General features: G+C 50.0%; 1 protein-coding gene across 1 annotated transcript in view; it reads right to left on the bottom strand.

Annotated features, from left to right (window-relative positions):
* Positions 1-25,280, bottom strand: part of LOC147605246 (K-stimulated pyrophosphate-energized sodium pump protein) — a 191,581-nt gene that overhangs the window by 49,117 nt on the left and 117,184 nt on the right. The window contains exons 6-10 of the mRNA XM_086793782.1: positions 17,239-17,295; positions 17,064-17,118; positions 16,872-16,969; positions 16,704-16,767; positions 16,476-16,609 (exon numbers count right to left, since the gene is read on the bottom strand). Of these exons, the coding sequence (XP_086649908.1) occupies positions 16,476-16,609; positions 16,704-16,767; positions 16,872-16,969; positions 17,064-17,118; positions 17,239-17,295 (408 nt within the window). The remainder of the gene's footprint in view (positions 1-16,475; positions 16,610-16,703; positions 16,768-16,871; positions 16,970-17,063; positions 17,119-17,238; positions 17,296-25,280) is intronic.

The raw sequence follows: 25,280 nt of genomic DNA, 5'->3' as shown, positions 1-25,280 counted from the left end.
ACTAGGCCACTCGGAGATTGGCTTGCATTTAGACGGCTACCCCCAGAGGGTCAAGAGAGAGGCCTTATTGTGATCCGGGGCAAAGACCGACTTAGCCTCGACATCAACTCTTCCATCCCTCCAGAGTGGTTGGCCCCAATACCGAACCCTTCTCCTCTGCAGTGGCTGGGAGTGTTCACCAAGCATGGTATACCCTGGCAGTTCATGGTGGGGATGAGTACTCCGCTTTCCTCACCTTCTATTGGGATTCATGGCAGATTGGACAGGTCAGAGATCCCCTTAGAGAACCTCAGGGGATGCATGGCTCAATGGTTGGGCAGTGAGCTAGATGCTAGTGTCTATGTATGTTTTCCTTTTTGTTTATGCTTAGTGGAGGGTCTGTTAGCCTCGGAGCTTTGCACATGTGCCGGCCGCTTGCCGTAATGGAGCTCGACAACTCTAGCCACAGGAGGGAGGATGGATCCTTTGAGGTGGACAAGATTGAGGCATGCCTCTTCGTCTTCCTCCATGTCACTTTCTGTGACCTAGGATTACACATACCTACACAAAGAGGAGGTTCACCACTAGCCCGTACCCAGGCTGGTGGAGTGGGCTTTTCTTGATGGGCTGATCCGCACCCACCCAGAGCAAGTCTCCGTCCTCGGACGAACTGTGATGACTCACCCTCCAAAACCAGTTTTGAAAGCCTCAGCCAAGCAGGACTCAAGACAAGTCCACAGCCTCTCTTCATAATAGTCATGCAAATAGCATTATAGAACCTTTGTGGCCTGTGGGGCACCCAGCAAGCTAAGGACGATTGTTCATGAGGAGCTCTAGTTTACTCACCCTCCAAACCAGCCTCAAGCCAAGTCCACAGCCTCTCTTCATAGTCATGCAAATAGCATTATGGAAGCTTTGTGGCCTGTGGGGCGTCCAGCAAGATAAGGATGATTGTTCACGAGGAGCTCTAGTGCGCCTTGGTTGGTGCCGTCATTGGCATCCTATTCATTCAAGAGCATCATCTCACAATGGGCGATATCTGTTGCTGTGAGAAGATTCTTCCTAGTGCAGCTACACTTTGTAGTCTCCCGCTACGGATCCCCATGGAAACCAAGGCAGAGTGTGTATTTGTGTCAGCACCCAGCTTCTCGCCTAGGTAGTGGACTCTGGCATCATTATTCTTGGTGAAGTGATCCACACATCATTCCTTCCCATGCCTATGACACCTACCACTGCTCCAAACCCTAATGTCTTATTGGCTGCAAATTACGGGTGAGTCTGGGATTAGCATATCCATGTGCATGCACATGACAATAGCCACCTCCACCTAGAGCGGCCAGCTGGGGGAGAAGTGTATTCTCCCCCTTTTATGTTTCTTGACTCACTCCCCATGTGGAGCCGAGTTCATACTTAGTCATTATGGCTGTTTTTTCTTGGTAACTAATAGAAGGATCTTTTTCTCAGAAAAATTAAACCCCCGTTGATGTGCTGCTCTGGCCTCCTCTATGCTGGCTTGGAGGGTGAAGATATGATTCAAAGTGGAGAACGACATGGGGAAGCCTACCTACCCTGATGTTCTGTGCCCATGTCTCTCTGCTAGTGTGCTGAGCTCCATCTCAAGTACTGATCCATAAAATTTGGCTAGTGTGGGGCCAATCATAATAGCCCCCTGTAATTGTTGGGGTCCATGGGATCTCCGGCTTTATGAATGGGTGTGATGATATAGGATGTCCAGGTGGACTGTGAGTGGGAAGCCTTTTGGAGCCCAGTTGAACATATGGGCCAAGAGAGGTGCCAAAGTTTCCCCTGCATCATGGGAGATGTGCTCTGCCGCCAAGAGGCCCTCGTGGTCATGTGATCTACAGTTTTTGAGTCTCCGGATGGCTCGGGCCACCATGGCGGGTGTGAAAAAGGTAGATGTGATGGTGGTGGGATGGGGGACTGATCTGGTACTTCGTACAGGGATCATGCATGTGTGCGCCATATATGCCACGTGCATGCCCATGCCATGACTAATCTCCAGCATGAACATCATCAATCCCTAATTAGGATAGCTTTAGAGCATCCTTAGCAGTAGAATCCTTACCATCAGCATCAACATCAGCATCAGATCAGTATCATCACCAGCAGCAGCACCATCAGCATCTACAGCATTGGAGGGCATGGGACCCCTGTCGGCAGCCAGCAGAAGTCCTAGGCAGCAGGCTGCCAGGTGCTAAGCAATGGGCAGCAGTGTGGGCAATGCAGTACGGTAAGCGCAGCATATACAGGGATTTAATCCGTAACGATGTGTCCACTACTGGCTAACAGCACCTGTAGCTGGCCGACCAGCTCCCTTCCACATATATATAAGCAAAGGCATCATTTTCCGTCATGCAAATCAGTCATTCATCATTCTAAGAAGTAGTATTCAGCAATTAGCATGTCGAAGGGGCCAGAGGTCAACCCCTAGGGGCTGACCAAGGTCCTAACCATGTACAAGCATTCAGCAACCTTTTTGTACATATAAATACAAGAAAACCTTGACACCAACTATCTCTCTCTTCTTCTCTCTCCTCTGTCTTAATCATGTATAAATCAGCATCTTGTTCTTAATCACGGTTAAGGTTGTGGATCAGTACAACAAGGCTTCCGTGCATGCAACAATATGGATGGAGATGTGATGGGTGTGGGCGTTTCTCCCGGATCTTCTTCCATCCCTTGTTACACTTCACGCCTTTGAGAGATTGGTGTAAGTCCTTGTATCGTGTAACCAGCCTCCTACTTTGTTCTTCAAATTTATCATTGTCTTGCTCAAAACTGTTCAATATGTGAGTTGGTAATTACCAAATAGCTCATGGAGCATGAATTGTGATTTGTATATCTTTTGAGTAGCTAATTTAGCTAGAATGCTTATTTCTATTTACAGGTGGCCATTGGCTAGAACGCACAAAGTTTTCAGTCAGGTGGTCGTAGACCAGATGCCCAGATGACTAGACGCTCAAATCATTTGAACAAACCATGAACAAGTGAATCTTTACAATGAAGCCTTCTTGGACCAACTCCTAGGATCTAGGAGAGTTGCTATTTTTAGCAAACTCTAATAAAAATTCCGTTCGCGTCAAAACCTCCAGATTTTTGCAAGGATAAAGACTTATTAAAGGAGCTTTGTTAATTTCTGTACAAGTTGGGATATTTTTAGCATAGAAGGTCATGGAAGAATCACCTCTTAAAGGCATGTGGCATCTAGAATGGAACATGTGGCATCTAGAATGAGATAAGTGTCCCTACACTTATCATTTCACATTACACTTGTAAATTTAGCTAACACTTGTCAATTAAAGTAGCCACTGGTCATTTGGAGCTTGCTCTTTCCATTCTAGAGCATTGAAGCCTCAAACCTATAAATTGGAGCACTCCCTCTTCATTTAGGCACTTTGTGCCTATGGTTTGATTCAATATATTCCTACAAAGGGAGAGGGCCATGTTCCCCTCCGAGTGAGGTCTCGTTTCTCTTTTCTGTGAATCCACTTTCTTTCATTATTTGTGATTGTTAATTAATTGGGTTTGTTAGAAGTAGTTCATCAATTTTGTCACTTTCACATGTCCCTGCGTTACATGGTACTAGAGCTAAGTCGCTTGTGAGAAGTTTCTTGGGGTGAGAGAATTTTTGGCTAGTCCACAGATTACAATCACCATGTGAGGAGAAACAGAAGAGTATTCATCAACAATCTGGAGGTTCTCGACGTTCTTTGACGGTGTCTTTTTCAGACTATGAGAAGATTCAAAGGTACAAAGAGCTCGAAGCAGATCCAGAGATTCAAGCTTTGATAGAGAGAAGAACTAACGAAAGAGTTGAAGCTAAAGTCTTTGAAGGTTGCTGCAATTGATGGTGTTGCAGAGCAATGAAACCTCCCTCAGCATGAAAGAAGTCTCTACTTCAAAAAAGTCAAAGACCATGAAATTTACTTCACCCACCGTCATCAAAGGAGGTAGTCAAGCTCTGACCTCGAAGTCCCACCATACCCAAGCCGCCTCATCTTGTCCTGAAAATCCTCATAAGGACAAGGAGAAAGCCATAGAACCACAAATGTCCATGGTGGGCTGATTCGCCTAAGGCTATTATGGCGGCATGAGTAGCGGTTCATGAAGTAACTTCACAAGTAGTCAAGCAGAAGTTCAAGCTCGAAGAAAACAATGTCAAGTTTGATGCTTCTTATAGTAAGAGAGATTCTCAAAAAGTTGTTTCTTTCATTAGGCAATTCGATGCTGCTTTTGGTGGTTAAAATTATTCAACAAAGTCCAAGATCAGGATGGTAAGAATGCACATAAGGATGCTACCTTGAATTGGTGGCTCAAGATTGTCCATGAAGAGAAAGAAATGAAGACATGGAAGGACTTCAAGAAGATATTCAATAGAAGTTTTGACCTTCATCCTTTGAAGTTGATGTGCGGCAAGAATGGGATTAATTGAAGCAGAACCAAGGGGAGAATGTTGAAACTTATATCAATAAGTTTGTTGAAACCTCTCTCAATTTCACATCTCTCAATGAAATTCCCTCAAATATGGAGATGAGGAAGTTTATCCATGGCTTACATCCAAAGCTTCGACGGGAGGTCAAAATGACAAAACTGAACACCTCGAAAGAAGCTCAAGCTACAACCATAGAATTAGAAGGATCGCATATGCCTTAGACAATTGGGAAGTCTTACAAAGAAGAGTCCCAAGAGAAGAAGGCCAAGATGTTTGACCAAATAAGTCAGAACAACAAGAGCAGAAGCTGAAGAATGGTGGTAAACCACCTATGCCATTAAGAAGGAAGCTGATGTATCAGAGATCCACCGCTCGCTGAAGCTCACGCTCCCCCCTGCTCGCGCTACTGCACGCCTTCCCCCCTCTCCCGCCATCGCGTCTGCTCCCCCCCCCCCTCCCCCCCGCCTGCATTCGCGTTCGCCCCCACTCCCCTGCCTGGCTGTCCAGCGCGCCTCAGCGCTGCAGCACCCGCTGCCCCCCGCTCCTTCTCCTCTCCTTCGCGCCCTCCCATCTTTCTTCAGTGCCCCGCCCCCCCCTTTCGCCGCCGTTGCCTTATCTTCCCCCCCGCCCCCTGTTTCGCGCTGTTTCCGCCTCCCCCCTAGGGCCCTTTTTTTGTCTTCACCGCCTTACCTCCCCCCTCTTTTTTCTGATTTTTCCGTCCCCTGGGGTCCCTTTTTCTTTTTTGCCTTCCGCCTTCCCCCTCCGCCCTTGTGTGCAGCTCAGCTCTTGCAGGATTCTCCGCTTTCGCTCCGCCTTCGACTTAGCTTCAGACTCTGATGGAGGCTCCTCCCGCCCCACCTCAGAGGGACTCTCCCGTAGCCCCCTCGCCCGCCCCCGAGGATAACCCCCATCAGGCTTTCTCTTTCGCCAGAAGAGGAAGCGAGCCTCGCCGCACAGGTGGAACGTCTCCAGGCACATTCCACCATCTGCCGTATAGTTGGCACTCGCCCCAGCAGAGGGAAGATCCGGGATCTTCTCCAGGCCCGCCTTCTTGCAGATGTGGGCAAGATCTTGGACGTTCAGCTACTGGGCCGTGGTCACTACCAGATCGAGTTCGAGACTGCCCAGAGCGTGGCCAAGGTCCTAGCCATGAGTCCCCTAGACATCAGGGGTGCTCGGGCATTCTTCAGACCTTGGCAGCATGGCTTTGACCCAGCAGCGGCCGAGCAGGGAGAGCGCCTCTTCCATGTTACAGTTTGCTTCCCTGGACTCCGCCGTGAGTACTTGCCGCTCCTTTCTAGGCTGGGAGCATTGGTGGGTTCGGTGCTAGAGACTGACCCCACAACAGCTTCAGTGGTGGCCAGAGCAGCTGAGTACCTTCGGTCAGAGTTTTGGTTCCGGACATCTCCTCCCTTCCGAAGGTCATTCAGCTACCGAGGATAGGGGGGGGGATGGATTGATCAGAGAGTGGAGTTCTCGGGGCTCCCGAACCAGTGCTTTATTTGCAGGCAGGTCGGCTATCTGGCCAAGGCCTGTCCTCGCAGGAGACCCCGACCCCCACCACAGCAGCAAGCCCCTGATGGCCCGCCGCCCACACAGATGCGGCTCGGCAGGCAGCCTCCGGGACACCTGCTCAGGCCACAGAGACCTCGGAGTGGCAGCCTCGACAGGGGCGCCGTCGAGGGAGACAGCCATAGCAGCACGTCCAGAGACCGATGCAGCAACAGCCACAGTCTCAGCATCACTGAGTTTCCGTGAGGAACAGCTTTGCTCCCCTACAGGAGGACACCCCTGCGACGACTGAGGACCAGGAGATGCCAGCACCCCCCCCCCCACCCCCATCCCTCCCTACCGCCTCGCTTCCACCTTCGCCGCCTCCCGTCCCCGCTCTGGTTTCGTCGGCAGCGGCTCCTTCTCCACCCCCCTCGCCCCCCCCGCCTCAGCTCCCCGGGAGGCCCTGGCAGCGTTCACTTGCAGTCCGGAGGGCTCTGAGCACCGATCTTGATTGAGCACCGCAGAGGAGACTTACCATGCCGATTCGGGCTTCACGGATATCATCTATCCGCAGTCGGTTGAGTCGCCTCGGCACTAGACAGCGCTCGGAGGCTTTTGATTACTCCTTCACACGGCTTTTTGGAGCAGAGGGCCCCCATGAGCCAGCACCCATCCGAGTTCATGTAGCGATACCTCCGGCCCGCAGGGAGGAGGCACTTGATTCAACGGTGGCCCATGCGACCGGGAGTGGACTCTGGAGCTCGCTCTTAGCACTTTGAAGACTCAGGTAGTTGAGTTTTCCCACCATGTGAGAGATCTGGAGGTGACACGTGATAGGCCGACTATGGGAGTTGGCTCATTTTTTCTTGGATCCCGGGAGTGTGGATGCCTCAGGGATTCGCCATTTGGTCGTTCGCATAGTGGCAGACTTAGCACGCGACCCTGGATATGTATGCATACACGAGGTTGTTGTGTCTGAGCGGGAGGCAATCGCCATGGGACACAGCCACCCACTGGCGCCTGATCCGTGATTCTTGCAGCACACCGGGTGGGCAGATTCGTAGCCGCTCGGATGGGGACTATTCTCCATCCAAGCCGCTTGCGAAGGCCCGCCGTACGGCTGAGACAGCATCCACCTCAGCAGGTCATCCATGAGGATCATCTCATGGAATGTACAGGGCCTTGGCGAAGCACATTATATACGCTATCCTGGTTGCTTGAGGCAGGAGCTGCAGAGATGCCTGGTTGGTGGCAGTATTGATATTTTGATGATGTAGGAGCACCACTTGGGTGAGAGCAGGATCCGGAGATATGGTTGGTAGATGGGACACCTTTTGGTCTGCAGGGTTTGGCCCTTTGGGTGGATAGGGAGGAGTATGCATGGTCATTGCAGATGTATGGCGGCAGGCCATTGTGGATTGAGGGATCATTGTGCCTGGTAGAGCACAGTATGTCATTCTGAGGATGCATGATGAGCTCTTGGGTGTGTCCAACGTCTATGCGCCCAACCATGCTAGTGCCAGAGCAGAGTTCTAGACCAGGTTACGGATGCATTGCCACAGGCCGCACATTGGTGTGTCGGGGGAGACTTCAACATGCTTGAGGACCCGGCTGATAGGGTGGGAGGCAGTCATGTCACAGTGCACGGCACGGAGCTTGCAGCTTGGGAGCGATTTTGCATGTCACTGAGGATCACTAATGCATGGCAGCATGGGACCTTCTCCCGCTCTCAGGACAGTCTTAGTTTCTCTCGGTCGGATCGCAGGCAGGGAGGGACTAATCTATCACGGATTGATCGCTTTTATGTGGGTGATTGGTTAGTGGAGCGAGGGGGCTCCGTTGGCATTCTCGCTGGCACCTCACGGATCGGTAGCTACTGAGCCCGGGGAGATCAGAGCCATTGCCACTGGGTTCTATAGAGACCTACTTTCAGCGGAGCCAGCCACTGAGGCTCGGGATGCTTGCAGATAGACTGTGTGGGCCCATGTGTAGAGGAGGGTCACAGATCGTATGCGTACAGTTCTGGGTGAGCCTCTTTCAGAGGTTGAGCTTGCTGAGGCCTTGAGGGTCCTGCCGCGCCATAGTTGCCCAGGGGAGGACGGATTGACGCCTGCCTTTTTTATGCGCTATTGGGACCTTTTGGGGCCAGGTCTTCGCAGGGGCTTTCAGTATGTTTTGGACACTGGGGTGATGCCACAGAGCTTTTCAGAGGGCTTGATCTTTCTTATCCCCAAGGGCGAGGGAGTATCAGATGATATTCGACATTGGAGACCTATTACGATCCTCAATACTGTCTACAAGGTCTTAGCAAAGGCCTTGAGTTTGAGGATTCAGCCCTTCCTGGGGGAGTTGATTCATGCTACCCAGACAGGATTCGTCAAGGAGCGTAGTATCCTTGACAACATTTTCACCTTCTGGGAGGCGACGGCCCGAGCTAGATTTCTTGGTGAGGACTTGGTCCTGATGCTTCTCGATTTTGAGAAGGCATACGATAGAGTCGATTGGGGTTTCTTAGAGGGCACTATGCTTCGCCTGGGCTTTGAGCTAGGTTGGATTAGAGGGGTGGCGGCTCTGTATTCCACAGCTCGTAGCCAGGTGTTGATTGCAGGAGGACGGGGGCCGAGTTTTGAGCTGACCAGATCAGTCCGACAGGGGTGTCCTCTCGCCCCGTTTCTATTTCTCTTCTTTGCCGAGGCTATGAGCATGTATTTGACGGCAGAGGAGGTTGGTTTGAGAGGACCCCAGCTCCCAGTCCGGGGGGAGGACCTGCTCGATGCTGAGTTTGTTGACGACACGGGCTTATTTTTGCATGGCAAGGAGGCCAATCTTCTTCGGGCAGAGCAGTCGCTCCAGGTTTTTAGTGCAGCTTCGGGAGCATTGATCAATTGGCGCAAGACAGTGGCCTTTTGGATGAGTAGCGCTCCCACTCCGGCATGGAGCCCAGACCCCGGTTTTAGATGGATTCCTCCTGGCACAGCAATGCGACATTTGGGATGCCAGATTGGACTAGATTTGTCACCTGAGCAACAAATTGCCCCTCTTCTTCTGAGCATTCAGAAGAAGCTTTTGTATTGGAGTACAGCTCGGCTATCCTTGGCTGGTGGTGGTGGCAAATCAGGTGCTTTTAGCGACCATGTGGTACATTACGTCTTGCTGGATCTTCTCGAGTTCTTGCATCAGCTAGGTACAGAGGCTGATCAGGAACTTTCTTTGGTCCGGGCGGGACGGTCAGCCAGCTCGGGCAAAGGTTGCTTGGGCAGTTATTACACTTCCGCTGGCCCACGGAGGCTTGGGCATTATAGATCCAGTCGATCAGAGTAGAGCCTTATTGGGGAAGCTTATTGTTCGAGGGATGCTTCCAGGCGCTGAGCCTTGGAAAGAGCTTCTTTTGCAGCGGCTGCAGGCTCGGGCTCCCCCAGCAGGGGGCACTTGGGCACCAGAGATTCAATGGATCTTCATAGAGATGAGGAGGACAGGCCTCAGTAGAGGATGAGAGGACAGATTTGCTTTGAGCATCCTGAGAGCTTGGGAGCTGTTGAGACCTTGGCTCTCTCAGCGACCTCCTTCTTGTGTTGAGGAGCGGGCCAGACAGCCGCTCATCTGGAGCCCAGCGGTTCGCACAGAGCAGGGTCATATGCTGGGTTCTCGGCCTCGTCTAGCCTGGGGACCTTTGGCGGCAGGCCCAGCACGTAGCTTTGGAGACTGGCAGGCCTTTTGCAGTCTCCCAGAGGAGATACAGGTGGAGAGGCTGAGTCACTTCAGAGGGGGGATGATTATGAGGGATGACATTCAGGAGGCACTCACAGAGGAGTGGTTCACACCTCTCGAGCTAGTGGCCCCACGGTGGATGGAAGCCTTTACACAGTTGGAGATCCTGATTGCTGTCAGAGCTTGCACTGAGGATGGCAGGTGCCTCTACTATGAGATTCAGGATGAGGGCAGACTTCAGAGAGTGGAGGTGGAGTCGCCTTTGGTTGCAGAGTGCACCTTTCAGAGGATACGGGTAGTGGCCGCCGCTTCTCGGAAGTGGCATATTGACACACACCCTGCAGATGTGCTCCTGGATTGGCACATATGGGCATATGCAGCGCGCCCCTTGGCCCGGCTACAGTGGGACCTTGGTGAGTACGCCTTGAGGCCACAGAGATCACCTTTTTCCAGTATATTGTTCGGCTTGGGCGGCATATTTTGACGGCGAGGAGGATGGTCTCTCCAGCTGCAGCGGGGCACTGGCGGCTACAGGAACTCTCACAGGAGTTCCTGGAGGATTTTAGGGCCCGGCTCTGGGCTAGTCGACAGGCCCGCAGGATCTCGACTTTCCGGTGGCTGGTCGCCCACAGGGGCTCAGCAGTTGGCACTTGGCTTGTCTAGAGCGGTCTTCTGGCGGCCTGCGTCCGATGCGGCCACCGTATGGAGACACAGAGACATTGCCTATGGGATTGCCCTCAGGCGCAGCAGATTTGGCTGCGGATGCTACGTATTCTGGCCCCTCTCTCTCTCCAGAGGGTATGTATACGTGGGGTGCCGCTGCTTGGTCGACTTCGTCAGGGCCTGCTATGGGCTATGAGACGGAGCAGGACAGCCAGGCCATCAGATTCATTAGGGGCCAGCCTCGCCTTGTTCCTTCACTGGATTTCTCGTCCGACAACTGGACACAGGAGAGGGATCTACGATGGGAGCTCCTCAGTAGCCTCACCATCTGGTTCACCTGGAGGGCCCGGTGTTTCAGGGCCTTTGAGGGGAGATTGGAGCCACCAGCAGAGACTGTACGGGGGATTTGGCAGGAGTTGATCCACACCCTACGAGGACAGTATGACCGCATCCGGGGTGACTCGGATGAGGCGATCTTGCGGCGCCAGACCTTTCACACCACCTGGCGCAGCGGCCCCTTCTATACCCTACACGCGGGGTCCCCCCGTTGGCATTACAGGCCACCTGTTTGGCTTTTCCCCCCTCCTATTGTATGATTTAGCCCCTCAGTTCTTTGTACTGATGCTTGTACTTTTCAGCACCTAGGGAGAGTCTCCCGGGCTGCCTTGCTTTGTTCACTGCTCTGTTTTTCTTGTGAGCAGGAGAGGATCTTTTGTAGCCCTACGGGCGTTTTTATATAACTAATGAAAGGATCTTTTCTCGGGGGGGGGGGGGGGGGGGGGGGGGGGGGGGGGGGGGGGGTGGAAGGGGGGCTGATGTATCAATAGCTGGCACAGTATATCAAAGAAGGAAAATGCTTTGACTGTGGAGAAAAAGAACATATGGCTGGACAGTTGCCCAGTAAGCCAAAGAAGGAGAATCAGCCCGCAAAAATCACCTCAGGTGAATGCTCTGCCTCGAGAATTCTTGTAACTAGATGATACTCCTTCAGAGAAGAGAAAGCTGTTTATGGCTTGGAGTAAGGTTGCCAATCAGGCTATTCTTATCCACTTTGATATTGGTGCTACTCACCATTATATCCATTCTCGGATCATTAAAGCTCTCTCAAACTCTGTAAGGAGAGGTTTGGCACTCCGAAAACATCAAAAGTTGCCTTTGAAGGGATGCAATCTTAGATCACCCCAATCCTCAGGAAACTTAGGATTGAGATAGGGGAGTATTGTTAATTCCATTCGGATTACACCATGATCCTCAATTGAGGACATTAATAAGTGTCATGAAAAGGCACTATAAAGGTTGTACATTGTGGGAGATTGGCCACCCAAGGCCTAGTTAGTAAGTTTTGGACGCCTAAGTGTGAATAAGGGCCAATTGATATAAGGTATTTTCTCATAATGAAAAGGACACAATCCCCTTTGTGCTATTGAGAGCTCTTCCCTTGTACTTTGTGAGAGAGTGAAGAGTGAGAGCATTCTAGCATTGTGCCTCTTTCATGCTTGTGTGTTTATGCTTGTATGAGAGAGTGAGAGAGTGTCATTGGCCTATGCGATGGTGTGAGCGACTCCACGGTGACATGACAGTGTGGAGGTGGAGCTTGGAGTTTGGAGCATACAAGCGAGCTTGGAGGCCTCAAGAGACGAGCTCGAAGCATTGGTAAGTACCCCACGACGCTTGTGTTCTACTGCTTGTCCAATAGGTGAATGTGTGTAGAGTTCCCTCTTGGAGGTGTGGTAGCCCATAACAAGTATGTAGATCAGGAGAATTTTGTTATGGGAAATCTAAGCCATTGTAATATTGTACTTGGTATGCCTTGGCATAGGAGAGTTGATCTAGCCATTGATTGGGATTGAAGCAAGTTTAAGTTCCCTTTCAAAGGCAAGAATGTATCTTTTGATGTGGGAGTTGAAGGAACCTCTATTCCCATGTACAAGTTTCCAAAGAAATGAAATCATATGTTTCCTTGTACTTACTTTTTGTAAAAGACTCTAAAAATAAAGCCTAAAGAGTCCCTCTCTAGTCTCCGTTTTGAGAGTAAAGTGAGAGGTTGGAGCAGCATACGAGTTTCATGCATATATGGCTAAAAGAGGCATAAAACGTGAATGCACATTGCCTTACACAACTCAACAAAATGGTGTGGCTAAGAGGAGATGGCACATTCATGGTTAAAGGATTCGCCTCTTGTTTTTTGGTTGGAGGAAGTTGTGTGTGCCACTTATGTGCTAAACAGATGCCCCACCAAGGCCTTGGAGACAAATATCCCTTGTGAAGCTTGGTATGGCAAGAAGCCCTCTGTGACTCATTTGCATGTTTTTGGTTGTCTTGCTTATGCTCTTGTGCCTAAGCAACAACACTATAAGCTGGATGATAACGCGGTAAAATGCATTTTTGTCAAATATAGTTGAGAAAGCAAAGGGTATAGACTCGAGAGAAAGCACAGGAAAATGATCATTGGCTTTAGGCCATGCAAGATGAGTACGACTCAATCCTCAAAAATGACACTTAGTATTTGACATACATATTTGTCTTCGGTAAAAAGACCATTAGTATGAAGTGGGAATATAAGCTTAAGCATAAATCTGATAGTAGCATTGACCACTACAAGGCAAGGCTTGTTGCAAAGGGTTATGCTCAGAAGGAGGACCTCGATTATGATGAGACCTTTGCACCCACGTCTTGTATGACTGCAATCAAGTGTATTATTGCATTGGCAGCACATCATAGTTGGAATATACATCAGTTGATATCAAGATTGCCTTCTTGAATGGCGAGTTGCATGAGGAGATTTATGTATCTCAGCCTCTTGGTTTTGTTGAGAAGGGACATGAGTCTAAACTGTGCAGGTTAAGAAAAGCTTTATATGGCCTTTAGTATGAGAAGATAAATGCATACTTGGTTGAAAATGGTTTTTGTAACAGTCCAACTTAGAGTATCCTCTATGTAAAGAGGAGTTAAGATTGTTTTTTGGTCATCGTTTTATATGTTGATGACTTGCTGCTCTCACAAGCCCTAAGGAGGAGAAGATTTCAGCCTTCAAGGCTGAATTACACGTGTCATTTCAGAAGACAGATTTAAGCTCGTTGCATTATTATTTGGGCATACAGTTTATGTATTGTGATGATGGTATTGTCATGTTGCAGTCAAAGTACATACAGTGACTGCTTACACAGTTTCGTCTTGAAGACTGTAAGCTTGTTGCTACACCAGTAGAGGTAAGTACTAGGCTCAATTTCTAGGTTACAAGTGAACCACTTGATGCATCACTTTAACAGACCATTGGGTGCCTCGTTTATCTATGCAATACGAGGCCAAACATTCAGTTTGGAGTCTCCCTTGAGCAAGTTTATGCACATTCCCAGAAGTAAGCATTGGTAGGCTGCCCAGCAAGTATTCCGATACTTATGGGACACTCAGTCCCTTGGGCTATTCTATGATAAGGAGGTGATATTCAGCAACATGCTTGCAGTGACTCTGATTGGATTGGATATTATGACACGCAAGTATCCACTAGTGGCTTTTTTTTCATCTTGGCGATTCATGTATATCATGGCTCAGCAAGAAGTTGAGCACGGGATAGCTTTTACAGCAACTGTGGAGAGTGCATGGCTCAAACGTCCTTTGGCAGATCTTGGTATTGGACACCAGCCCCCCACCTCCATCGTCACTGAGACAACCAAAGTGCATTAGTTGTAGCTAGGAGCCTAATGTTTCATGCTCGCACAAAGCACATTGTGGTGCATTGTCATTATCTCAGGAAGAGGCTCATTACAAGAGAGATTAGCCTAGCTTGTGTCTCTACACATGACAATGTTGCACATATGTTCACTAAGGTTCTCACAAGAGAAGTTCGTAGCTTTTCGCAAAGATATGGGCTTATTGTCACAGGATCAGTGCAATGGCTACCTAGAGAGTCCCAAGGATCCCCCCTCAGTCCTCCCAGCAACTGGCAACACATGGGCACGAGTCACAGTATAGGCAAGTACCCACGTGGTTCACGAGGAAGGGACTGAGGATGGATCACCTCCCCTCACTCCAGTATGACCCGGACTCCCCATTCATCAGGATGTCTCAGGATGATAGGGACCGGGTGATCAGATATGATTTATTGGGACTATACATAAAGGATATCTCGATCACAACACAAGAGCCACTCTCACATAAACGAAAGTACTACACAGATACTTTCACGAGGCTTACAGAGGATGGTTTCATACTGAAGACCAGATATCTTGACATATACATGTCACATGCCATGCGGATTCCAGGGCCAGTTGCGGGTGTCATCCCACCACCTAAGGAGAGAGACTAGGAGAGCCATCCAAATACCTCGTGAGGAGAGGATATGCACTATATGCCAGAGGGAGGTCGAGTCAGAGCAGCACTTCATATGCAAGTACACCATATATTACGAGATCTGAGGAAAGTTCCATTGCCTCTGCACAGAGGGGTTTGGACCCTTATCCACGATCATGGATTACCCAGATCTGTAGTGCCTATGCCTCTTCCTAATAGAACTTCATCGCCCACAAGGACTCACTGGTTACAGAGTCAACACCTAGGCAAACATCACTCAATCCTTATCCTTCTGACCGTGAGAGGACGCCCCACCAGTCATGGATGACATACCCACACCCTCATCGGGCCACACATTCTGGAGTGCCCGACCACCCGCCAAACCCCACTCGTGCCAGGTGCGGCTGTCATCGCACCACCTAAGGAGAGAGACAAGGAGAGCCATGCAAATACCTCGTGAGGAGAGGATATGCACTATATGCCAGAGGGAGGTCGAGTCAGAGCAGCACTTCATATGCAGGTGCACCATTTATTACAAGATCTGGGGAAAGTTCCACAGCCTCTTCAGAGGGGTTTGGACCCTTATCCCCACGATCATGGATTACCCAGATCAACGGTGCCTAGGCCTCTTCCTAATAGAACTTCATCGCCCACACAGACTCACTGGTTAGAGAGTCGAGACCTAGGCAATCATCACTCAATCCTTCTGACTGCGAGAGGATGCCCCACCAGCCATGGATGACATACCCACAGCCTCATCGGGCCACACATTCTAGAGTACCTGACCACCCGCCAAACTCCACTCGGGCCACGGCATCCCGACATCCCAGACTCCTTGAACCTCGCCAGCAACACAGACATCAGCCCCAGGTTGAGATCTTGGAGAGGCACATAGCCACCTTCCCACACCCAGTGGATCTGCAGAGCCTTCTACAGGCTACCCCCATGCATGATATCCTTGATGGCCCCCTCCTACCAGGGGGTTAGCTGCATAGGCTGTATGATGATGATCATCCCATTTTGTATCATATGGCTCGGATTTGACATTCCCAGCTCATAGTTTTCTTTTGTACCGTGATAAGATTACATGGACACTCTTGTATCACTTTTGGTCTCAATACCCATTGGGTCTTTTGAAGACGTTTAATATAGCTTTCTTTCTTTCTTTCTCCAGAGTCTGCTTCTGAAGCCTCTGCAATGAGACCAGGTTGCAGCGGAGGCTCCTGCTCTCAGAAGGCCCTAACGCTCTCTATTGCGGCCATTTGAAGAAAGGAGCTAATCTCAAATAGTGCGGCATGAAGTTCAATCACCACACTCCCTGAGGGGAAACTGTGGGAGGGGCAGATCTCCAAACAACTGGATCCTGAAGGAGGTGATCTGGATGCGGATCACAGTGGTGCACTGATATCACAGGTAAGCACTAAACCTGAAAAACCATCCCTTTGACTTCATTGCTTGCTTCAGATGAAATGTACCGAGCAGTTTCACGATTAAGCATGGGGTTCTTCTCTGCTGCTTTAACCTCCAAGCCATGACCAAAGCTCAGCTTGAACAGCCTTGTTTAAGTGTTTCCTATAAAGGGTTCTCCATCACATACATGAACCAAGTCCCCCTTGACCAATCACCACCGTGTGGCTCATTAAACAACATTGTCACTCTGGAAACAAGATGGTCAAGACGGTGAAGTTGTTACAATCAAGCATTATGGCAATATTCTTACAACAACAAATGTTCAAACAAAACTATGGGGTTGTTAATGTTTCTGCCCATTATCATACATAGGAAATGATTTTTGTTGTGTCCATATAATGCAAACATCCTCTGCATACCTTTGACAACCTTAATGAACACTGGAAAACATGCAAACCCAGGAGTGCATAGAACTTACTGGGAACAGGCAGTCCAGAGTATCCCAAGCACAACGACGGATGTCTCTAGTAGGATACATGGGACCTCCTGGAGCAGTGAAGCTGTACAAAGCAGACTTCAGCCGTGTACTGGTTGTAGCACGCAGCTCAAGCCCTATGATACAATCAGGTACAAAGCAAATAAGGTCTGTGAGCTTTCTGCATTTCAACAATGATTTGATCTTCAGAAGAGTTTTGTGAGGACACACCTTTCAAAGACTTAGCACTTTGCAAATAATGGAGTAAAACAGGCTCCACCTTGATCTTTTGCAGCTGTAAACACAAGGTATAAAGCACAATCATTTGTCACTGCTTGCTCACACCCCGTTTCAACAGGTTTTCAAAGTAATTGTTACATACAACAATGACAAGCATACCTGATCTGTAAGCTCCATGACGAACACATCTGCAGGTCCACCCATTGAGCAGCTTGCGAATGCAGGACAGTAGTGCAAGAGATCCCCCAATCTGTCACCTGCAAGAATCCATGCCTTTCATACCATTTGGGTCATCCCCAGCAAAGCTCAAGTGGCTCCATGATACCAGTAGCAGAGAATCGAAGGACATACCTGGTTCATAGAAGAAAAGGAACCTCGAGACCAAAAGAACAAGATCCCTTTGAGCCTAGAAACCATACATTAATGTTAAACTCGTGCAAAATCAAGAAGAATCTCTAGATTACTAACTTGTAAAATTTTATTACTAATCTCAATGAATAATATAATAGGACTGCATAGGAAGTACCTGAATTGGCAGCTTTCTCAAGCACCTGGGTTTCAATGCAACCTCTTCAAAGGTATACTGCGCATCAAAGAGAATAACAAAGGCATGGTCATCTACACTGCACTCTAAAGAGACCCCTATTTGATTATTCCTTTTTATAAAACCAGATTAGCCCATATCTTTTAGAAAATTAAAATCAAGTGCACACAATTTACACAAACAAATGAGATCTTTCTCTGCGAGCAATCCAAGCGCAAATTGCACTTCAAAGCAAAGGAGAAATAAAATTACCGAGAAATGGAGACAAAAACTAAATTTTATCTATCTTTGTAAGATTATTCACTCAATGCCATTTTGGTCATTGACCTATGGGGCAGGTAGATTGTCTTACCATTGGGATGAGTTTGTGCCATCGACAACCTCTCCTTTGTGGAACTATCAACATTTGGTGGTGGTCTTCTGGAGATTTACATTGGATTAATGGGAAATTTATTTGTGATTGTCAATGACTTTGTTAGCAATTGTGTTGAACACCATTGACACAGGGCTGCAGTGATCATCACAGGACCGTGAGGAGGTCACAGTGTATGGGAGATATTTCTTAGAGCTGGGAGCTGCACATGGTCTCGTTATCTATAACGGGATGTCCCGATGGCCCTCCGCGCCCTCACCTCCTTCCCTCACTCAGGAGGTACTACCACCGTGGACTACCTTATAAGATCTCTCGCTTTGGCACACCTTCTCCCCAACTTCTCCATCCCGCTACCCCCTTTTGAAGCCGACCATGCCTACCTCTCTTTCACTCTTACCTGCACACCACCCCCCATCTCATATTACACTCAGGTCCTTTTTGACCACGAGCTTGACCTTGTTTACTCCAACCACATCTACTGCCAACTCCAGAATGTGGAACCTATTGTCCCCCTATCCACCCTCACAGCACAGCTCACCACCATACTCCACACATCCGCCACACTGCTTCTTTCATCTGCACGCGGTAGTCTACCGCCAAGCAACCTTGCGGTTCCATGCCCTAGAACTATTGGTATGATGACGAATGCCACGCCACACGCTCCCATCTTAAACATGAGGTACTGATTAGGCAAATCACGAAGCGCCAAGCGCAATGGATTTCTCAACGGCTCACCAAACCCAAGAAACGGGAGTTCTATGCTCGGAAAGAGGATGAGTTATACCAACTTTTCTTAGCGCCGAACTGCAAAGAGGCCTGGAGAAACTTCGAGAACATCGCCCTCCCACACCTCTCACCTGCCCGGACACATGGCACTCCTATGCACACTCCCTCTTATCATATCCCCCATCAGCCACCCCTACCCCCACCATCAGATCCCCGTCCAGCCACCTCCACCTTCTTCACAAAGGGCATGGTCCTCAAGGCCATTCGTAGACTACGCAATGGGCGAGCCGAGGATCATGAGGGACTCACTGCCGAGTACATCTCGCATGCCGATGATACCCTAGCGCCTCTACTAGCCTACATGTTCAATAGAGCCCTTTGTGAGGGATTTCCACCCTCTTGGTTAGAGGGGATCCTATGGAGATTGTCCCATCAGTGTCACTTTCAGTGGCCCACGCTTTACCGTGGTTCCCGCAGCACATGCCACAGTGACACGGGGATATGCAGCCTTGCGCTTACTTGAACAGCAGTGCTTCCAGGCACATTTCCAAGAGCCCAAGATGAAGGGCTGGTTTTTTGACACCCTCGTCATACCAGCCTTGATGTATGGAGCAGCCTTCTCGGGGCCAGATTTATCCGATGAGGATTGGCAGCGAGTTGAGAGGCCCCAGGTCATGATGTTCTCTCGTATGATCTGCAGCAAACCATCAGTCCCAGTGGATGCACTCTTCCAAACAGTCACATACCTCCATCGCATTAGTCACATGGATCCCCATAGGTACCGGAGGCTTGCCCTGGAGTCCTCCATACAACTAGCACTTGAGGGCCACTCTGGAGTATGGTATGCACTAGTTTCAACTTGGTTCTGAGTATATCGGCTCCGCATGGACCGCCTACCCCCCCTTCAGTACAGTTTGGACTCCCGTTTTCTCGGGCTGTCTCACAAGAGCCGGGTTATCCAGTTAGATCTTCTCAGCCTCTATACACATTGCACATAGATCACACCTCTGGAGCTCCACACGAAGATGCACTTCTACAGAGATCACTTCACCTCTCGGACCCAGGAGGTGGAGGACACCGACATAGTGGATCTTGTGGACTCTCCATGAGCTGCTCTAGACCTTTTTTTTTCCCGAGAAAAGATCCTTTCATTAGTTATATAAAAAACGCCCGTAGGGCTACAAAAGATCTCTCCTGCTCATAAGAGAAACCGAGCAGTGAATACAGCATGGCAGCCCGGGAGACTCTCCCTAGGTGCTGCAAAATACAAGCATCAGTACAAAGGACTGAGAGGCTAAATCATACAATAGGGGGGGGGAAGAGCCAAACACGTGGCCTGTAGTGCCAACAAGGGGATCCCGTGTGTAAGGTGTAGAAGGGGCCACAGCGCCAAGTGGTGTGAAAGGCCTGGCGCCGTAAGATCGCCTCATCCGGGGATGCGGTCGTACTGTCCTCGCAGGGTGTGGATCAACTCCTGCCAAATCCCCCGTACAGTCTCTGCTGGTGGCTCCAATCTCCCCTCAAAGGCCGTAAAGCACCGGGCCCTCCAGGTGAACCAGATGGTGAGGCTACTGAGGAGCTCCCATCGTAAATCCCTCTCCTGTGTCCAGCTGGCGGACGAGAAATCCGGTGCCGGAACCAGGCGAGGCTGACCCCTAATAAATCTGATGGCTTGACTGCCCTGCTCCATCTCATAGCCCATAGCAGGCCCTGACGAAGTCGACCAAGCAGCGGCACCCCACGTAAACATACCCTCTGCAGAGAGGGGAGCCAGAATACGCAGCATCCGCAGCCAAATCTGCTGCGCCTGAGGGCAATCCCAAAGGCAATGTCTCTGTGTCTCCATAGGGTGGCCGCATCGGACGCAGGCCACCGGAAGACCGCTGTAAACAAGCCAAGTGCCAACTGCTGAGCCCCTGTGCGCGACCAGCCGAGATCCTGCGGGCCTGTCGACTAGCCCAGAGCCGAGCCCAAAAATCCTCCAGGAACTCCTGTGAAAGTCCCTGTAGCCGCCAATGCCCCGCTGCCGCTGGAGAGACCGTCCTCCTCGCCGTCAAAATATGCCGCCCCAACCGAACAGTATACTGGAAAAAGGTAATCTCTGTGGCCTCAAGGGATGCATAAGGATCATGCCACTCGTACTGTAGCCGGGCCAAGGGGCGCGATGCATATGCCCATATGCGCCAATCCAAGAGCACATCAGCAGGGTCGGGGTCAATATGCCACTTCCGAGAAGCGGCGGCCACTACCCGAATCCTCTTAAAAGTGCACTCTGCAACCAAAGGCGACTTCACCTGAGTCTGCCCTCATCCTGAATCTCATAGTAGAGGCAACTGCCATCCTCAGTGCAAGCTCTGACTGCAATCAGGATCTCCAACTGAGTAAAGGCTCCCATCCACCGTGGGGCCACTGGCTCGAGAGGCGTGAACCACTCCTCTGTGAGTGCCTCCTGAATATCATCCCTCATAATCAACCCCCCTCTGAAGTGACTCAGCCTCTCCACCTGAATATCCTCTGGGAGACTGCAGAAGGCCTGCCAGTCGCCAAAGCTACGAGCTGGGCCTGCCGCTAAAGGCCCCCAGGCTAGACGAGGCCGAGAACCCAGCATATGACCCTGCTCTGTGCGAACCGCGGGGCTCCAAATGAGCGGCTGTCTGGCCCGCTCCTCTACACAAGAAGGAGGTCGCTGAGAGAGCCCCGGTCTCAGCAGCTCCCAAGCTCTCAGGGTACTCAAAGCAAATCTGTCCTCCCATCCTCTACTGAGGCCTGTCCTCCTCATCTCTATGAAGATCCAGCGAATCTTTGGTGCCCAAGTGCCCCCTGCTGGGGGCGCCCGAGCCTGCAGCCGCTGCAAGAGGAGCTCTTTCCAAGGCTCAACGCCTGGAAGCAACCCCCGAACAATAAGCTTCCCCAATAAGGCTCTACTCTGATCGACTGGATCTATAATGCCCAAACCTCCCTGAGCCAGCGGAAGTGTAATAACTGCCCATGCAACCTTTACTCGAGCTGGCTGACTGTCCCGCCCAGACCGCAAAAAGTTCCTGATCAGCCTCTGTACCTGGCTGATGCAAGAGCTCGAGAAGATCCAGCAAGACGTAATGTACCACATGGTCGCTAACAGCACCTGATTTGCCACCACCACCCTCCCGGCCAAGGATAGCCGAGCTGTACTCCAATACAAAAGCTTCTTCCGAATGCTCAGAAGAAGCGGGGCAATCTGCTGCTCAGGTGACAAATCTAGGCCAATCTGGCATCCCAAATACCGCACGGCTGTGCTTGGAGGAATCCATCTAAAACCGGGGTCCGAGCTCCATGCCGGAGTGGGAGCACTACTGATCCAAAAGGCCACTGTCTTGCGCCAATTGATCAATGCTCCCAAAGCTGCACTAAAAACCTGGAGTGACTGCTCTGCCCGAAGAAGATCGGCCTCTTGGCCATGCAAAAATAAGCCCGTGTCGTCTGCAAACTCAGCATCAAGCAGGTCCTCCCCCCGGACTGGGAGCTGAAGTCCTCTCAAACCAACCTCCTCTGCTCTGTCAAATACATGCTCATAGCCTCCGCAAAGAAGAGAAAAAGAAAAGGGGCGAGGGGACACCCCTGACGGACTGATCTGGTCAGCTCAAAACTCGGCCCCGTCCTCCTGCAATCAACACCTGTCTGCGAGCTGTGGAATACAGAGCCGCCACCCCTCTGATCCATCCTCGCTCAAAGCCCAAGCGAAGCATAGTGCCCTCTAAGGAACCCCAATCAACTCTATCGTATGCCTTCTCAAAATCGAGAAGCATCACGACCAAGTCCTCGCCAAGAAATCTAGCTCGGGTCGTCGCCTCCCAGAAAGTGAAGATGTTGTCAAGGATACTGCGCTCCTTGACAAATCCTGTCTGAGTAGCATGAATCAACTCCCCCAGGAAGGGCTGGATCCTCAAACTCAATGCCTTTGCTAAGACCTTGTAGACAGTATTGAGGATCGTAATAGGCCTCCAATGCCGAATATCATCTGATACTCCCTCCTCCTTGGGGATAAGATAGATCAAGCCCTCTGAAAAGCTCTGCGGCATCACCCCAGTATCCAAAACATGCTGAAAGCTGTCACAAATCCCTATATTCTAGGGACATGCGGATGCGTATCAGGCCTAGAAACATGCGGATGCATGTATGTATTATACCTGGGCATGTGTATGGATCATATGAGTGGATGCATATGAGTCCAAGGACATGGCAAGACATAGGGACATGCGGATGCGTGTCAGGCCTAGAAACATGCGGATGCATGTATGTATTATACCTGGGCATGTGTATGGATCATATGAGTGGATGCATATGAGTCCAAGGACATGGCAAGACATTTGTGGACTTTCGGGCGGTGCCCGTGTGGATTCCGGCCATGCACACATGGTGTGTTATGATGGCAGGCGGAATATTTTCAAGTACAAGAATGATGATAGGTGGTTCTCCAAGTTTACATGTGCACAATGCATAAATGATGCATGCCATAACTTTATTTTACTTTGTGTGACATTGTCTTGCTGCCTGGACAATGCTTGTTATTTTGGCTTGTGAAGTCCGAGGGACCGGGGACGCCCGGGCACCTTGTGGACGCGTGTGTGCACTCCTGTTTGGGCCTAAAACTGTGGGCTTATGGGTTTTGCAGGTGGTAAGTGCGTCCACACTCAATTTACAGCTTATTTCATTTACTACTAAAGTTTATTGGTTTGCAGGTCCACACTCATTAATAAGTGGCCGGACAACTTATAATGCGTTCGCATTTGGTTGGACCAAAATTAATGAAGTCCGGACAGCTTATGGCCATTTCCCATTTGGTTGGACCTAAACTTATACAAACAGGACAAATGGAGCACTATGGGCTGGACACCTACCTGGACACCTTATGGGGACACTTGTCAGCCTGTATGTGTACCCACCAAGCCCCTTAGGTGGCACTGGAGAAAGGCGCCTCCTTCAAGAGGCCTTTTGGGCTGTTTTATTCACTACTCAACACATTGGAGAGCTGGTTGGAGCTTTGGGAGTTGCTACAGGGCTGGTTGCTTGCTTCCCGGACTCACACAAGCTTGGATATCGATCCCCACACTCTTCTAAAGGGCTGGTTGGTAAATTTCAGACCTGTAATTTCTGGTTATTGCGAGTTTTGGGCTGGTTACAGGTGTCCAAAGTCAACTTGGACAGTACAGGACAGCTCTAGGGACCTCCACAGGGCTGTAGGACCCCTTACAGGTGGATTTCTCGCGATAGAAAGTTGCTGTTTTGGACTGGTTATTGCACAAAACAGGCCGGACAGCAATGGAATATGCGAGCATGGATGTGTCTCAAGGATTCCTGGTATAACAGGTGCTTAGGGCAAGCATTGGGGACACTTGCTCGCGGAGAACACAGGTTTCTGGATCAGTTTCTCGCGTGGAAACAGGGCCTAAAGATCCATTTACATCTTGTGCAGGGCGGAGTACCTGTGAGGATTGTGATACTCTTGTGCAGGGCGGATGTACCTGTGTGTAGGGCGGATGTACCTACAGATTCTCTTGTTTGAAATGTATTCATTCATGATGTATTTGGAAGAATCAGGTGCAGGCTGGTGGTGAATCCCCAAGCACCCGTAATCTTGTACTTTGCTGACTCTTTTGGTAATATAACCTAAAGGGGGGGGGTCACCCTATCATCGGCCCCTTTATGTGGTGTACTGTCATTTTCAGCTTTGTGGTTGTAATGCTCAAGTGTTAAGTGCTCAGAATCTTGTTCACATTTATACGATTCCAATACACGCGTCCGCCTCCCGTTACATTGGTATCAGAGCTCAGTTTTTCCCCTCATTGGAAAACGGTCTGAGGCTTGGAATCATAAGTGGTGACCTGATTTGAGTGTCATGGACAGCCACATTTCTGACAGTGTGGAGAACACACAGGACCGTGAATTTCATGGTACAAAGGATGCAAGAGATGCTGCAGGCAATGATGTCTATGGAGATGCAGGTACTCATGACACTATGCATTCTGATTTGGAATCTTTGAGGCGTCAAGTGCGACGCTATAGGGCTGAAACCGAAGAGCTTAGGTCATTGAAAAATGACCCGGATGTACAAAGGGTGTTGGCTGCGAAGGCAAAGGCTTCGGTCCATGAAGTCACTTTTGAAGCAATTGCAAAGGAAATGGATGTTGAGAAACCCCGAGAGCTTGCACTTGCATACCTAATGGTTAAGGGTGATGTATACACTGAAGCAGATGGTAGTTTGGTTTTCAAGAAGCCACCCCTCATGGCTGCCCGTGGTGATGCATATGATGCACAACAAGCAGAAAGAGCACAGCAAGTGCCAAATGCCGAAAGGACAAGAGTCCCTGGTGCTAGGCTTGATGCAGGTCAAGAGAAGAGTAAGGATGAGGGATCCTCTACTCATTCCCGCTTTGCTCCAAGAAGACATGTCCGTTCTCGTGTTGAGCTTTCCACTCATTTGGAGAGTGTGGCTCAAGAGAGAACGAAGAGGGATCGTGAATCTTCATCGCGGCATCATCATCATGCAGATGAATAGGATGTACATAGGGATGCATATAGAAGGAAGAAGCCTCGAGAGTTCAAGTCCGGTGACAAGGATGTAAAGTTTGAAAACTTTCAGGGACGGATGGTGTCACCAATTGGCCGACCATTTGGTCCATTCCCACATTTTTGCGTCTCGTTCACTTGAGGCCAGGCCAGTGTCTCATGTGAAGAGGCCAGTATTTTGCTGACATGGACGGGAGCCAGACTGGTGCCACCCGTGTGTTAGCAGGATGGTGTCGTATGGACGGGAGCCAGATCAGTGCCACCCGTGTATGACCTGGACTGTGTTCGATCCATGGGACTGTCACGCCATGGAAGAGCCAGTATTCGTGCCGTGTTTTACCTATGGGACTGTCACACCTAGGGAAACTCGTGCCTGGAA

The sequence above is a fragment of the Cibotium barometz genome, chromosome 60 (genome assembly GCF_041138505.1).
Source record: "Cibotium barometz isolate CiBa-2024 chromosome 60, ASM4113850v1, whole genome shotgun sequence".
Classification (NCBI taxonomy): domain Eukaryota; kingdom Viridiplantae; phylum Streptophyta; class Polypodiopsida; order Cyatheales; family Cibotiaceae; genus Cibotium; species Cibotium barometz.
This window is presented reverse-complemented; position numbering and strand designations above follow the sequence as displayed.